Source organism: Brassica napus, chromosome C5 (genome assembly GCF_020379485.1).
Source record: "Brassica napus cultivar Da-Ae chromosome C5, Da-Ae, whole genome shotgun sequence".
In the NCBI taxonomy this organism is placed as follows: Eukaryota; Viridiplantae; Streptophyta; class Magnoliopsida; order Brassicales; family Brassicaceae; genus Brassica; species Brassica napus.
The window spans coordinates 17012176-17026650 of record NC_063448.1 but is presented as its reverse complement, the minus strand read 5'-3'; the positions used below and the strand labels follow the sequence as shown (position 1 = coordinate 17026650).

The window sequence follows — 14475 nt, the reverse complement described above, 5'->3', positions numbered from 1 at the left end:
AGTTGTGGAACAGCTTCAAGAGAACATTCCCATCTTATTGTGCAACTTGGAGAAGATATTTCCTCCCGGATTTTTTGACGTCATGGAGCATCTAGCTGTCCACCTCCCATATGAGGCATTGCTTCGTGGACCTGTACATTACGGATGGATGTATCAGTATGAGCGAGCCATGAAATATTTGAAGGGAAAAGCAAAGAACCTCGCCAAAGTTGAAGGTTCTATAATTGCTGGAAGTTTGACGGAAGAAGTTTCTCACTTCACATCGTACTACTTTGCGTCAAAAGTACGTACACGGAGAAGAGCTCCAAGAAGATATGATGATGGTGGTGTTGCGCCAACATATGCAGTTGCTGGTGTTCCAGACATCTTTAGCCAGATTGGGCGACTCGGTGGGAAGTGTAAAGAGGTTTGGTGGTCGAGTGAAGAAGACGCTCATAGTGCACACACCTATATTCTACTCAATTGCGAAGATCCATTGATGCGTTATTTTGAAAGGTAACATATATTGACACTTCGAAACACATATAACTATAATTAATTGTATAATTGCGAGAGATTCATTCCTATAAAATGTGATTTTACAGCCTATTTGTTTCTCAAGTCGAAGAAACATTTCCTGGTATATCCACAAGTGACGTAGACAAAAGGAAAGATCAACACTTCATTAAGTGGTTGCGGAATCAGGTATTAACTAAAACTTTTTTTTCATACATTATCTGTATTTCATTAACATTCTCTTTATTTTTGCAGGTTGATTATGACGACGACGATGCAGATTATCCTAAGTGGTTACACGAAGTAATTCAATCTCCACTTGTAAAGGTCACCACATCACAGATGTATTTCACACGGGGCTATACTTTTCATACATATGACTATGGTAGACAGCGGGCGACCAGTAACTATGGAATATGTGTGAAAGGGGAAACAGATTTCTACGGGATCTTGACGGAGATTATTGAAGTCGAATTTCCAGGGATACTGAAGCTGAAATGCGTCCTCTTCAAATGTGAATGGTTCGACCCCGTCGTCAACAGAGGTGTTCGGTCTAACAAATTCGGTGTAGTTGATGTCAACGGTGGACGAAGGTACAACAAATTCGAGCCTTTCATCTTAGCTTCACAAGCAGACCAAGTTAGCTTCCTTCCATACCCTCGGATGAGAGATTCAGGTATAAATTGGTTAGCAGTGATCAAAGTTACACCTCGAGGACGAATCATCAGTGGAGAAGAACCACCATTGCAAGAAGAACAGATAAATGAAGTCGAGGAACCTGAACAAGAAATTGATGACATCCTTCTCATTGATCCGCATAATCACGAGTACGAAGATCTTACCGATGATGCCACAGACGAAGCTGTTGAAGACGAGTTTAATGAAAATGATGATGTTTCTAGTGATGACGAGAATGTCGATGTATCCGATTGATGTATTTGTTTTATGAATAAGATGAGGGAGTTTGTTTTATGAATAAGATAATGTGAGGTTTGTTTTATGAATAAGGGAATGCTGGGAGTTTGTTTTATGAATAAGCAAATGTGGGATATTGTGGTTTGGAATGGAAATAAAGATGGAGTTTGGAATATATGAAGTAGAAAATAAGGAATATGGGGTTTCGGGTTTTTGGTTTCGGATTTCGGGTTTTGGGTTTTGGGTTTCGGGTTTGGGCTTTCGGGTTTCGGGGTTTGGGGTTCTAGGGATATATGAAGTAGAAAATTAAAGATGGGGGTTTGGAATATATGAAGTAGAAAATTAAAGATGGGGGTTTGGGTTTCGGGTTTCGGGTTTCGGGTTTGGGGTTTCGGGTTTGGGGTTTCGGGTTTAGGGTATGGGGTTTGGGGGTTGGGGTTTCGGGTTTGGGGTTTAGGGTATGGGGTTTCGGGTTTAGGGTATGGGGTTTGGGGGTTGGGGTTTCGGGTTTCGGTTTTCTGATTCTAGGGATTTAAACATAACACTCGTTAATTCCACGTAAGCACAAATCGTCGTAAAGTCCACGTAGGATGAAATCGTCGTAAAGTCCATGCAGGATGAAATCGTCGTAAAGTACACGTAGGATGAAATCGTCGTAAAGTCCACGTAGAATAAAATCGTCGTAAAGTCCACGTAGGGTTAAATCGTCGTAAAAACCACGTAAGACAACGAGGAAATAACGACGAAACTTAAAATTAAATATGAGGTTTGGAATATATGAAGTAGAAAATTAAAGATGGGGGTTTGGAATATATGAAGTAGAAAATAAGGAATATGGGGTTTCGGGTTTCGGGTTTCGGGTTTGGGGTTTCGGGTTTGGGGTATGGGGTTTCGGGTTTCAGGTTTCGGGTTTGGGGTTCTAGGGATATATGAAGTAGAAAATTAAAGATGGGGGTTTGGAATATATGAAGTAGAAAATTAAAGATGGGGGTTTGGAATATATGAAGTAGAAAATTAAAGATGGGGGTTTGGGTTTCGGGTTTCGGGTTTCGGGTTTGGGGTTTCGGGTTTGGGGTTTGTGGTTTCGGGTTTGAGGTTTCGGGTTTCGGGGTTGGGGTTTCGGGTTTGGGGTTTCGAGTTTCGGGTTTCGGGTTTGGGGTTTCGGGTTTCAGATTTCGGGTTTCGGGTTTCGGGGTTGGGGTTTCGGGTTTCGGGTTTCGGGTTTGGGGTTGGAATATATGAAGTAGAAAATTAAAGATGGGGGTTTGGAATATATGAAGTAGAAAATAAGGAATCTGGGGTTTGGGGTTTCGGGTTTGGGGTTTGGGGTTTCGGGTTTGGGGTTTCGGGTTTCGGGGTTGGGGTTTCGGGTTTGGGGTTTGGGGTTTGGGGTTTGGGGTTTGGGGTTTCGGGTTTCGGGTTTGGGGTTCTAGGGATTTAAACATAACACTCGTTAATTCCACGTAGGATGAAATCGTCGTAAAGACCACGTAAAAAGATTTAAACATAAATCACGTTAATTCCACGTAAGAAAAATCGTCGTAAAGTCCACGTAAAAAAAACACTCGTTAATTCCACGTAAGCACAAATCGTCGTAAAGACCACGTAAACGGATTTATACATAAACCCGTTAATTCCACGTAAGCAAAAATCGTCGTAAATATCTCGTTGTGTACAAACTTGAAAAAAAAAGGAAAAGGAGAAAAATACCAGATTAACATGTGGCAAGACTTCCAGCAATTATAATACGTAAGTCTCGCCCACATGAATTCTAATATCTTCTCCTTTTCCTATTTTTTTCAAATATTTATAATTTGAATAGGATTTTTTTGAGGATTGTGATTTGAGATAAAGTGTGATTTGGGAGTTTGGGTGTGGTTTGAGAGTGAGAGTTGTGGGTATATTTATAGGAAAGCAAGCCTCGTTAATTCCTCGTAAAGTAAATCGTCGTTAATACCACGTATAAAAAAACACGGGCCTTTGTGATTACTCGCAATTTCCTCGTAAAAAAAAAGACGGGCCTTTGTAACTGCTCGCTATTTAGTCGTAAATTTACGACGAATTTGCGACGATATGTAATCTTATATATACACCCGACCGCTCACTCTTTCTTTCCTCTCTACTTCCTCTCCATTTCGTAGCAATGGTAAGCCTGATTCCTCTCTAATTTGGTTAGTTTAGGATACATTAGGTGGTTAGTATAGGGAATTTAGATAGGTTTGCGGATTTTATGTTATTTAGTGTTGATTAGGTGGATAATGTTGGAAAATATATTGTTGATGTTAATTTCAAAAATTTCATTTTTTTTTCCAGGTTCGAAAAGGAAGACTTACTGCCCATTATAGAGAGATCTTCGGTGAGCCGGGTAGTCGTTTAGACCCGGCCTCTTCTTCCGCTCCCAGTTCTTCGGGTCAGGAGACTGTCCCCGAGACTCAGTACACTCAGAGAGTCTCTGGGTCTACTTCTTCTAGTGCACCATCGGCTCCTCATGTGCCTCCTCCGATGCCTCCTCCTGTGCCTCCTCCGATGGCACCTCCGATGGTCGCTGATATTCATCCTGATCTGATGGTGCCTCCGAGTGCTCCTTACTCGCAGTACACGGTAGAGGACATTCTCAGTCTGCCAGGCAGAGAAGGTTTACCAGTCATCGACCCAGACCGACCGGACGGAACGTTGTGGTATGTTGCATTAATTTTTTTAATTCGTTTAAATATCTTTTATAACATTAAAAAATAATTTATATTTTAAATTTGTATTTTCCAGGTGGGGGGTTGACGGATGTCTTGCATCGGACGTAACCGACACGATCAAGGGTTACTTCTCCATGCCACATCCAAACTGGAGTAAGACGCCTCACTACGTCAGAAAGACGTGGTTCAAAATTTACGCTGTAAGTTTCTATTAATTAATTATATATATTTTAATTTTTTCATGATTTATATATATACTTTCTAAAAAACTAATTGTTAATTTATTTTTTCCAACAGCAAAAATATAATTGGGCTTTGGGGATCACTGAGAGGGTGAGGAAGAAGTTTAACGCGAAAGCGAAAGTTCGCTTGTTGGACACGGTCTCCAACTGGAAGGGTGACTGGATCGTGAAGGGGTATGAGCGTGGCAAACCCGCTGAGCTCACCACGGACGTGTGGGATGGCCTCATCCGTTATTGGCGCCTTCCTGATTCGATTAGAATCGCCCAGGCTTGCTCTAACTCCCGTAACACGGTCGATGAGCACGGGAACGGGCCGATGCTTCACACTACGGGCCAAAAACCCCACGCCGGTGTCCGTTTGGAAATGGTAATTAAATATTTTATTAAATAATTTTTTAATAATTATATTAATTTATTCTAACTTTCTTAACTGTTTTTTAGGCCAAAGAGACGGGACATCTCCCGTCTCTTATGGAACTTTACGAGAGGACCCACAAGAACAAGGCGGGCGTATTTGTAGATGGCAAGTCCGAGCAAATCTACAACGACGTAGTTGCTCGGGTTGAAGACCGCCAGACTCAGCTGACCCAGCAGTCTACCGACGGATTACCCGTCACCTTATCCACACTTGAAGTGGATAAGATTTACGAGGAGGTAAATTTTCAAAAAAATTAATTTTAATTATTCATTTAATTTAACTTTAAATATTTACTTACAATATTTATTTTTGTTTTTAAGGTTGTCCCTAAAAAAAAGGGACGGACGTTGGGTATTGGTTCCGTCAACGATGTTCCGAGAGCGACATCGTCTTATGGTCAGCGACGGGATGATGAAGTCACGGAGCTGCGTAGAGAGTCCGCTCAGCTGCGTAACGAGTTGACCGCGACAAAATCTCGTATGGGTGGAGTCGAGGGCTTCTTGGACGTTATTGCGGCCACAAATCCGGAATGGGAGTCCATGTTGAGGAACATGCGACAACAACATCCCATTCATGGCGAGTCATCCGACGACGTACATAACGAGGCGGATGTTACGAGGAGGAGTGATGAATTCTACCGGGCGATGAACGACCCTTAGTTTTTTTTTTGTTGTTGTATTATATAAATTCAAAACTTATTTATTTATAAAATATTTTCATATGAATTTATTTTTATTTTGAATTTTAATTTATTATTAAATTAAATAATTTTAATTATTTTTTAATTATATTTTAAAATTCTGTAAAATAATAAAAACGAAGTAAATTCGTAGCTAAAGTACGACCTCTTTACGTGGAAATCTTACGAGGAAATGACGAGAAACAGTTTACGAGTATTTTACGAGGAATTCTTTACGAGGAAATAACGAGGAAATGTTTACGACTATTTTACGAGGAAATAATTTCGTGGTTGTTACGTGTATTTTGCGAGGAAAATATTTCAAGGTATTTACGTGTAGATTACGAGGAACTGTTTTCGAGTTATTTACGAGGAATTGTAGCGACGTCCTTACGAGGAATTGTAGCGACGTCTTTACGACGAATCGTTCTACTTCGTCTTTACGACGAAATATATTCCTCGCTAAGTTACGACGAATTAGCGAGAAAATATGTGTTACGACGGACGTGTAACGATCAAACACGTTTCCTCGCTAATTCGTCGTAAAGCCTCTTTTGCGACGAATTAGCGAGGAAAACCGCCCTCGTTAAGATTATGTTTTCTTGTAGTGGAATATTATCGTGTGGACTTAGATCAAAACAATATATTTTTATATTTTAATAAACAAATAATGTCGTGTCCTTCGTCTTATGAATACATCATAAAAATAGCTCTTATGATATTGTTGATATTCAATCCGATTATACCGGTATGACAAATTAATGTAAATCAACAGAACCGAATACGATAATTTTAATTGGATTTACATGTATCGAAAATATAATAAAATATTTTTTTATTTATTTTAATGTGTAAAATAGTCTGTAAAAACCAAAAAACTAGACGAATCTATAGGTTTAAAGTATATTAGTGAACGTACATATAAATGTATAATATTATATAGTGAATACAAAATTGAATTTACTAATTTCATATACATGAGCATTTAACATATGAATAATGTTTTAGCAAAAAAAAAAACATAGGAATAATTATTTGCTTTACCCATTTACATCAATTTTTTTAAGATCCATGATTTCACGATAAAAAGTGCTCCTAACCTCTTTTTTTTATACAATAGCGCAAACATATTATTATATATAACTCCTACTTAGCTATTTGAATAAACGAACATTCTGATATTTGAAAATTTTGAACGATTCCCTTTGTACGGTAAAAGGTTTTATTTCAAAGTGTTAATACACCAATGCAAAAATATATTTTGTAAGATAATTACATGCATCTGCAGCATAAGCTCTTTATTACATACGAGCATGGGTTCTATAAATATATTGTTAATTCATAACGCAAGTTTCCACAATATTAATAACTTCTAAATTAACAATAAAACATATCTAATAAATTCTAAACTTATTTAATAACGACATACCGTTTTCAATTTAAAGAGTGACAGAGAGGTTAAAGTATGACTTTTATTAGGAGAAAACTATCATATTTTAATTAAAACATACACAGACCAAGTTACTCACGCTAATAATAAGAAGTTGTTTTTGCTTAGATAATATAAGTTTCTTAACATATTTCTCTGGTATGATCATTGCATAAATATATGCACATGAAAGGCATCATTAATCTATTATATTAGATTGTTCTTCATAGAATAATGAATGTTACTGTCATTTTAACTAAGTCCAAAAATATTTATTAAAAATAACAACATAATCTATGAATTCTATTTATTTATTTTTTTTATAATATCATTTTCAATATACAATTTTTTTAAAAAGATGCTTCATAAAATTAATGTAAATTCAAATAAAATAACTTTTTTTTTACTTCATTTCCGTAGGGCGGGCCGACCCAAGTATTAAAGAAAATAACGTTTGTTAAGCTTGTCTGTTTTTACTGGAATGAGGTTTTGATTAATATATTATAACGTGCAACTAATCCGGATTAATTAATGTGCAATTACAGACAAACAAACAAAAAAAGAGGGAGAGAAGCGAAAATAAAATTGGATACACTAACGAGAGGAAACGGTGAGAATACAAAAGACAGGCATGTGCATGCATGTGCTATACTGGCAAGCTTAATTAAAATAGTTAAAAAGACCTCGGATCGCTTTCATATTTCAACTCCTACACTATACCAAATAACCCAATTAATGATTGAAAGAAAATATATTTTGTTGTCTTCTTTCAACCCCGCGATTAACTTTTTTTTTTTTTCCCTTATATAATATTTTAAGAAGGCAGAAGCCCAAAGAAACCATACAACAGGATTCAAACCATATAAACCCAAAAACAAACAGGCCAAACAAAAGACAAAACCCTAAAACATGGCTTCCAGTCCAAACTACCAAGTCGGATAACCAGACGAAAATACGCCTTAAGACACGCGTGTTGTTTTAACCGAAAGAGGAAAACACGTGTCATCACCTCAACAACAAGGAAAGACACGCGTCTCCCGAACATCACACTGTCACTGATCGTGACCCAAACCGCGAGGTTACCGCCGGCGAAGACAAAAAGTGACCACGAAATTCGCCGGAACACGCCGGAATCACCACAACACCAGAATCAACCGGGACCATAACCAGGACCACCGAAACCACCTCCAACGACTGTATTGGAAGATAAATGGATTCAGTTTTTTCAATCGTACACGTTGGAGAGAATCAATCGAAAGAATCAAGATCTCATCCAAGCTCAGGCCCCCATCACCATAACGAACCCTTCACACACCTCGAACACTCCCGAGGAAACCAAACGAAACACCCAATCTTAGCACTCCCGGCGATCACCGTCGAAGACGATCGCAACGCCATCAAAGTTTTTTCACCGGATACAAACGCTGGATAGTTCCGCCGAAGGAAGCGCGAACCACCAGAAGCAAAGCCGGCTACACGCCGTCGAGAAGACTGCCGTGTACCAGAATCGGTAATCGTAACACGTTGAGAGAACCACCGCGACTCTCATCTCTCAAAAAATCCCGGAGAGAGAAAGTCTCCCCGCGATTAACTTCTTTTGGCCTTTGTAAACCGATGGGATCCTATACTATTGTTTATCATGTTAAGATTTCAAGTTTCTCGTATGATTGTTAAATTTTGATCCCGTTTGTGCTCACACGCTTGCTGAATATTATTTTGTATCTTCATCGCATTCAGTTTTTTATTTCGTATCATTGAAAACAGAAGGCAGTTACACTGGTCTCAATTCTAATTAGAATTAATATATACGGTATACTAGCTTGATAAATTGACTTCCAATATTTTGTGTCATATGAGTAACATATATTTGGCCAGATGTTAATAAGCTGATCATCATTGTAGATGTGTTAAGATACTAACAATTCAAATGATCAAATTTTTATTAAGTTCCTTTTTGATTATCGGAGATACATTTTATGACAAATGAATCTTTATTTGTAAAATCCATATAAACCATGAATAATAAATGGAAAGTTTTGAAGAATAAAGTAAGGCAAATCTCCAAAATAGCACATTTCTAAGTTTATGTCACAAAAATAACATTCAAAAACTAAAATGACCAAAATAGCATTTTATCTTTTGAAAAATTTAAATTTTTTTTATTTTTCAAAATTTGAAATCTTATCCCCAAAACCCCACTGCCTAACTCTAAACCCTAAACCTTAAACTCTAAACCCTAAACCCTAAACCTCCACCCCTTAACTCTAAAACCTAATGTCTAAATTAATTTACCATTGGGGTATAAGTGTATATTTATCTTTTTTGATAAAACATTAAGTGCTATTTTGGTCATTTTTATTTTTAGAGGCTATATTTGTGACAAAAAAATTTTTAGTGCTATCTTAGTCATTTTCTCAATAAAGTATCTTAATATTTTTAGCATGTTTCTTTTATATATTTAGAAAATTTACGCTATTTGATATGATATTATGTTTATATTTTTTAAAAAAATTATATTTTTAAAAAAGTATAAATTATGTTAATATTGACATTATATATATATATCTTATAATTTTATATCATACATAATTAATAATATCTTTATTTTTATAATAATTTGCCACTGATCAAATTGAACGTTAGCCTAAACGGGTTTTCTCCGTCCATATGAGGCAAATTAGATGTTTTTTTTTTACTATTTTCTATCCTGTATAGTGTGTTACTTATATTTTGTTGTCTGTCGGAAAAAGAAGTAACGTAAGCGACTTTGCAATGTATTTTTCGTAAAATCATCAAAATGAATTGGAGTTAATGATAGCGGGGGACAACGTTTTTAGCTGAGATTACGGGAGGTTTGCCGTAGATTTCTGCCGGTGAAGTTCTTGACCATATTAAACTCAACATGTTTTTCTCTATTTAATTTTTGAATTTAATGGTTACGGTTACCTTTTTTTCTTTGAATTTTTTGAGGAATTCGGATATTGGGTCTTAATTTTCCTTTAATTATTTTTTTGGCGTAAAACACTATTCCTACGATGAATTGAATCCAAAAACACAACATCACTAACGTTTCCGTTTAAACCAACTGGGTTGCTATATCTGTGGTGGTTACGGTACCTTCTCGTTTATAATTTCCAAAACTATATATTTCTGCATTAAATATAAAATGGTTACATATATTTTTATTGTAAAAATGGTGGCATAGGTTAAGATCTTAGCAACCGAGATGTTTTTTTTTTGATCAAAAGCAACCGAGATGTTAAACCAAGAAAAATATTAGCAACCGAGATATAGGCTTCGTGATACGTCTAGCTCAAGACAGACCGTTGTGACCCACTTAGATTTCAATTTGATTTTTTTCTGTCACTTTCTTAACTATTTTATCATCCTATCACCGGATATATAACCCATACATGATACAACACATATTTTTATACAAACACAACGCAATTTTTATTTTTATTAAAAATGGTAAAGTTTTTTTTTTTTTTTTGCCGACTGATATTATTATTAAAAATGGTAAAGTATACTCTTATAACAATATATCAATTTTACTATATAGGTGTCAAATCTCATGATTGGTTTACTAGATTCAGTAGTTTTTTTAAGAACCATAGAAATTACAAAGGTTTTTTAGATACATACATTAATCTCACGTGGTCTTGCATTCGAGTATGTAACTAATTCATTTAAATGGCGCAGTTAAGTAGCCAAGGTAAATCGAATTCAGGAGTAAGTTCTAATTTGGAACCCATTTATTACTATGCCAAAACAACTTTGTTTATTAGATTCAGTAGTTAATTAAATGTGTGTAGTTGTTTTGTATATTCAAGACCGTAAATAAGAAATTGTTGAACTTGTAACCTCAATTATACATTATGAATGATGTATCCTCACATTTAAAATAATGTTCTTACCCCTTATTCGTAAGTGGATGGATAGTTTAGTGTGGTGAAAGAATTTGAACATCAATTATTGTAAACTATAGTTCAATTTGTGAAAGTTAACATATATTCTAATGATGCAAAATGAAAAAAAAAAAATTTGTTAGTGAGGATATAAGACGCCACAGAATGCAGAATTACAAATGTTATAAGGTGTTCAAAAAAAAAAATTACACTTATATTTATTTATACATTTATAAAGACGCCTGTGAGAAAAGAGAGAAAGCAACGAGAGGTTATGTGACTTATGAGGACGCAGGGCCCGTTCTGTAGCGCACATGTGCATTTGTCTCTTTGCTTTTTTGGTTTTCTTTTTTTTTTTCTTTTTTTTTTTGTAACTGAAATTTTATTGCCATGTATCTGTAACAATTTAGAATTTTTTGGTTTTCTTTCTAATATTAAATGCCATATGTTTTTTTTTTCTTTCTCGTAATGAAAAAATGTATACTCAAATTATATATGGGAAAATATTACAATATAATTCATTAACAATCTACGGATATGATTGGTAAATGTTAGAGCAAATGAGAGGGAATTAAAGTAGAGAAAATGAATGAAAAAATTATTGAGTAAACAAATAAAAAAGAAAACAGTACCCAGCACAACTTTATTACTCTTGCCAAAACCAAAGAAAAAAAACCATCAGTTTTACTCTTCCCAAACAGTAGTTAGAGTTAAAAAAGTAAAACTGTGTTTCCACTTAATTGACACAGTAAAAGATGAAATGAGAGTAAATGTGTTTTCAGCTCAAAATATATCGCTAATAATAACATTCAATCACATTCTACATTTATCTGTGATAAAAATAGCAATAATGTTCGTTGGGAAAAGAAAAAGAGTTATTTTCTTGGCCTTTGTTTATTCAAGGAGGCCAAGTTAGTTGCCACCATCAGTGGCAGAACGGTACTTTATGACTAACTTCCTCTTACTAAAATTTCCTATAAATTCAACCACTCTTAACCCAACTACATATCATCACATCTCTCTCTCTCTCTCTCTCTCTCTCTCGTTTCGTTTCTCTAGTAGGAAAGAAGAGTCTCCAAGTTCCAAGTAACTACTTTCTCTATCAACATTCAGTTGTAGCTCCTTCATGTTCTCTAATACATATTCATCAACTTTATCACTCCATGTGCAGGTTAACACAAGAAGTAAACATGGGTCCTGTTGGGTTCTTAGTCATGGCTTTGGTAGGAGTAATGACTTCTTCTGTGAACGGCTATGAAGGCGGCTGGGTCAATGCACACGCCACATTCTACGGAGGTGGCGATGCTTCCGGCACAATGGGTAAACAATTTTACAAAACCATTTCCATTTTTAGTATCTTACCTATTATCAACTTTCTGATCTTCAAATACTTATTGTAGGTGGTGCTTGTGGATACGGCAACCTATATAGCCAAGGGTACGGGACAAACACGGCGGCTTTGAGCACGGCTCTGTTCAACAACGGACTTAGCTGCGGTTCTTGCTTTGAGATAAGATGTGAAAACGATGGTAAATGGTGTCTCCCTGGCTCAATCGTCGTAACGGCTACAAACTTCTGCCCACCAAACAACGCCTTACCTAACAACAATGGTGGTTGGTGTAATCCTCCTCTTCAACACTTTGATCTTGCTCAGCCTGTGTTTCAACGCATTGCTCAATACAGAGCTGGCATCGTCCCTGTCTCCTACAGAAGGTAACAAAAGTCAACTTCTCTGCTTCAAATTTTTCTTCATATGCTCTGTTTTTGAAAAACGAGTATATCATAATTCAGAAAACTTTATTGGACAAATCTTAAAAGTGGCGTTTTTTGTTTTTATAAGAAAATCTCCAAATATAATTTTATTAATCAATAAAAACATTAAATTATCCTACTATTATCTAAAGCATAACCATAATTTTACACCCTAAATTATAATCATTAAATTCAATCCTAAAAAATATATATATATATATTTAAAAAAAAATTAATTTATGTTGATTTATCGACTTTGTAATATTTTTTTTTGTTAAGGTAAAGATTGATTTTATATTTCTCAACTTTTTTTATTAGCTTTGTTCGATGAACATGAGTTGTGTGCTACTTTGCAGGGTTCCGTGTATGAGAAGGGGAGGAATTAGGTTTACCATAAACGGTCACTCATACTTCAACCTCGTTCTGATCACAAACGTCGGCGACGCCGGAGACGTTCACTCGGCGGCGATCAAGGGTTCAAGAACAGGTTGGCAAGCTATGTCAAGAAACTGGGGGCAAAACTGGCAAAGCAACTCTTACCTCAACGGTCAAGCACTTTCTTTCAAAGTCACCACCAGCGACGGCCGCACCGTCGTCTCCTACAACGCCGCTCCTTCTGGCTGGTCCTTTGGCCAGACATTCACCGGTGGACAGTTCCGCTAAAAGGAGCAGTTTGGTCATTCTATACTCTATTTTTATATCTAAAAAGTAAACTGTTGTGTGGTGTGTAGAGGCCTATTGATAAATGCGTTATTGCTGAGAGAGTGATGCGTCGAGGGCTTGGTTTTGCAGAAGGCCTTGATGACATCTATCTTTTTGAACCTCTTTATTTTATTTTTTCTTGAAATGTAGTTTTATACTAGAGAGGGAAAAATGAAACACATAGTAGTAGTTATTGTATTACTGATGCAGAGGTGGAGTTTTAACTACCACCCGCTAGTACGTAACGAGTATCCCATTTTACTCGAGACAAATTTACAAGGATTTATTGTATTGTTGTGATGTTGTATGCTATGAGATCGAGCGAGCTCATTATTATGTTTGTAATAATACAAGTTTTAATAAAATGAAATTTAGGGTTTGGTCATTTTTTTCCTTCCTGAAAGTCAGATCAAATAAATTTTCTTTTTAATTTGCCAAATTTACAACTAATAAATGAATTTACCCACTCTTCAAATATACAACCATTATCTACTGTTTTGAATTGATCATCACTTTTTTGCATCATGAGCTTCTTCTATAGGAATTTTACTTCTCATATATTTAACGAGGTGATGGGCATGTGAGGTGGTGGGTTCTTTAATATATAATTCCTCGATGGTGATAAAAGTTGTTTTTGTTATAAATTAAGCATTGAAATGATCATACACTTCTTTACCAAACTCAAGCACTATGATCATCCACTCTTTTACCAACTCAAGCACTATGATCATCTACTCATCAAACACTATGATCACCCACTCATTTACCAAATTAAGCACCATCTTTGTTATTTTATGTATTGTTGTTCACTATAAATATCATCACTCATCTCACTCTTTTGTACACCATAAACAAGAACAAGAGTTTATAATCAAAGAACCATTACATCTTCTTCTTCTTCCTTATAATAAACTCTCTCCCTTATACTAGTGTTATTTGCTTCCTACGGGTATCAAATTCTACTCTTATTTAAATTTCTCGATACTATAAATTATAAGTTATTTCATAACACGTTATCAGCACGATCACTCTGCGATTCGGTAAAATTTATTTGTATCATTTATACCCTGTTATAATGGTCGGTATACCGCCTCTACTATTATTTATATCATGTTATAATGGCCGGAATACCGCCTATATTATTTACTAGTAATTTAATTTATTTATTGGTCGGCCGAGCCGCCTTATATCCTGTTTATTATTTATTGGTCGGCCGAGCCGCCTTATATCCTGTTTATTATTTAT

The 14475-nt window shown here is 35.8% G+C and overlaps 1 protein-coding gene across 1 annotated transcript; it reads left to right on the top strand.

Moving 5' to 3' along the window:
* The first annotated feature begins 11669 nt into the window (after positions 1-11669).
* Positions 11670-13615, top strand: LOC106367487 (expansin-A10). Its single transcript, XM_013807275.3, has 4 exons — positions 11670-11862; positions 11948-12096; positions 12177-12489; positions 12885-13615. Exons 1-4 carry the CDS (start codon positions 11723-11725, stop codon positions 13189-13191), a joined length of 909 nt encoding a protein of 302 aa, XP_013662729.2. The 5' UTR covers positions 11670-11722; the 3' UTR covers positions 13192-13615.
* The last annotated feature ends 860 nt before the right edge of the window (positions 13616-14475 follow it).

Coding starts and splice junctions, on each gene's coding strand:
- LOC106367487 (XM_013807275.3), top strand. CDS start 11,723: ATGACTAACTTCCTCTTACTAAAATTTCCTATAAATTCAACCACTCTT. Junction 11,863..11,947: donor GAAGAGTCTCCAAGTTCCAA/GTAACTACTTTC, acceptor CTCCATGTGCAG/GTTAACACAAGAAGTAAACA. Junction 12,490..12,884: donor GTCCCTGTCTCCTACAGAAG/GTAACAAAAGTC, acceptor GCTACTTTGCAG/GGTTCCGTGTATGAGAAGGG.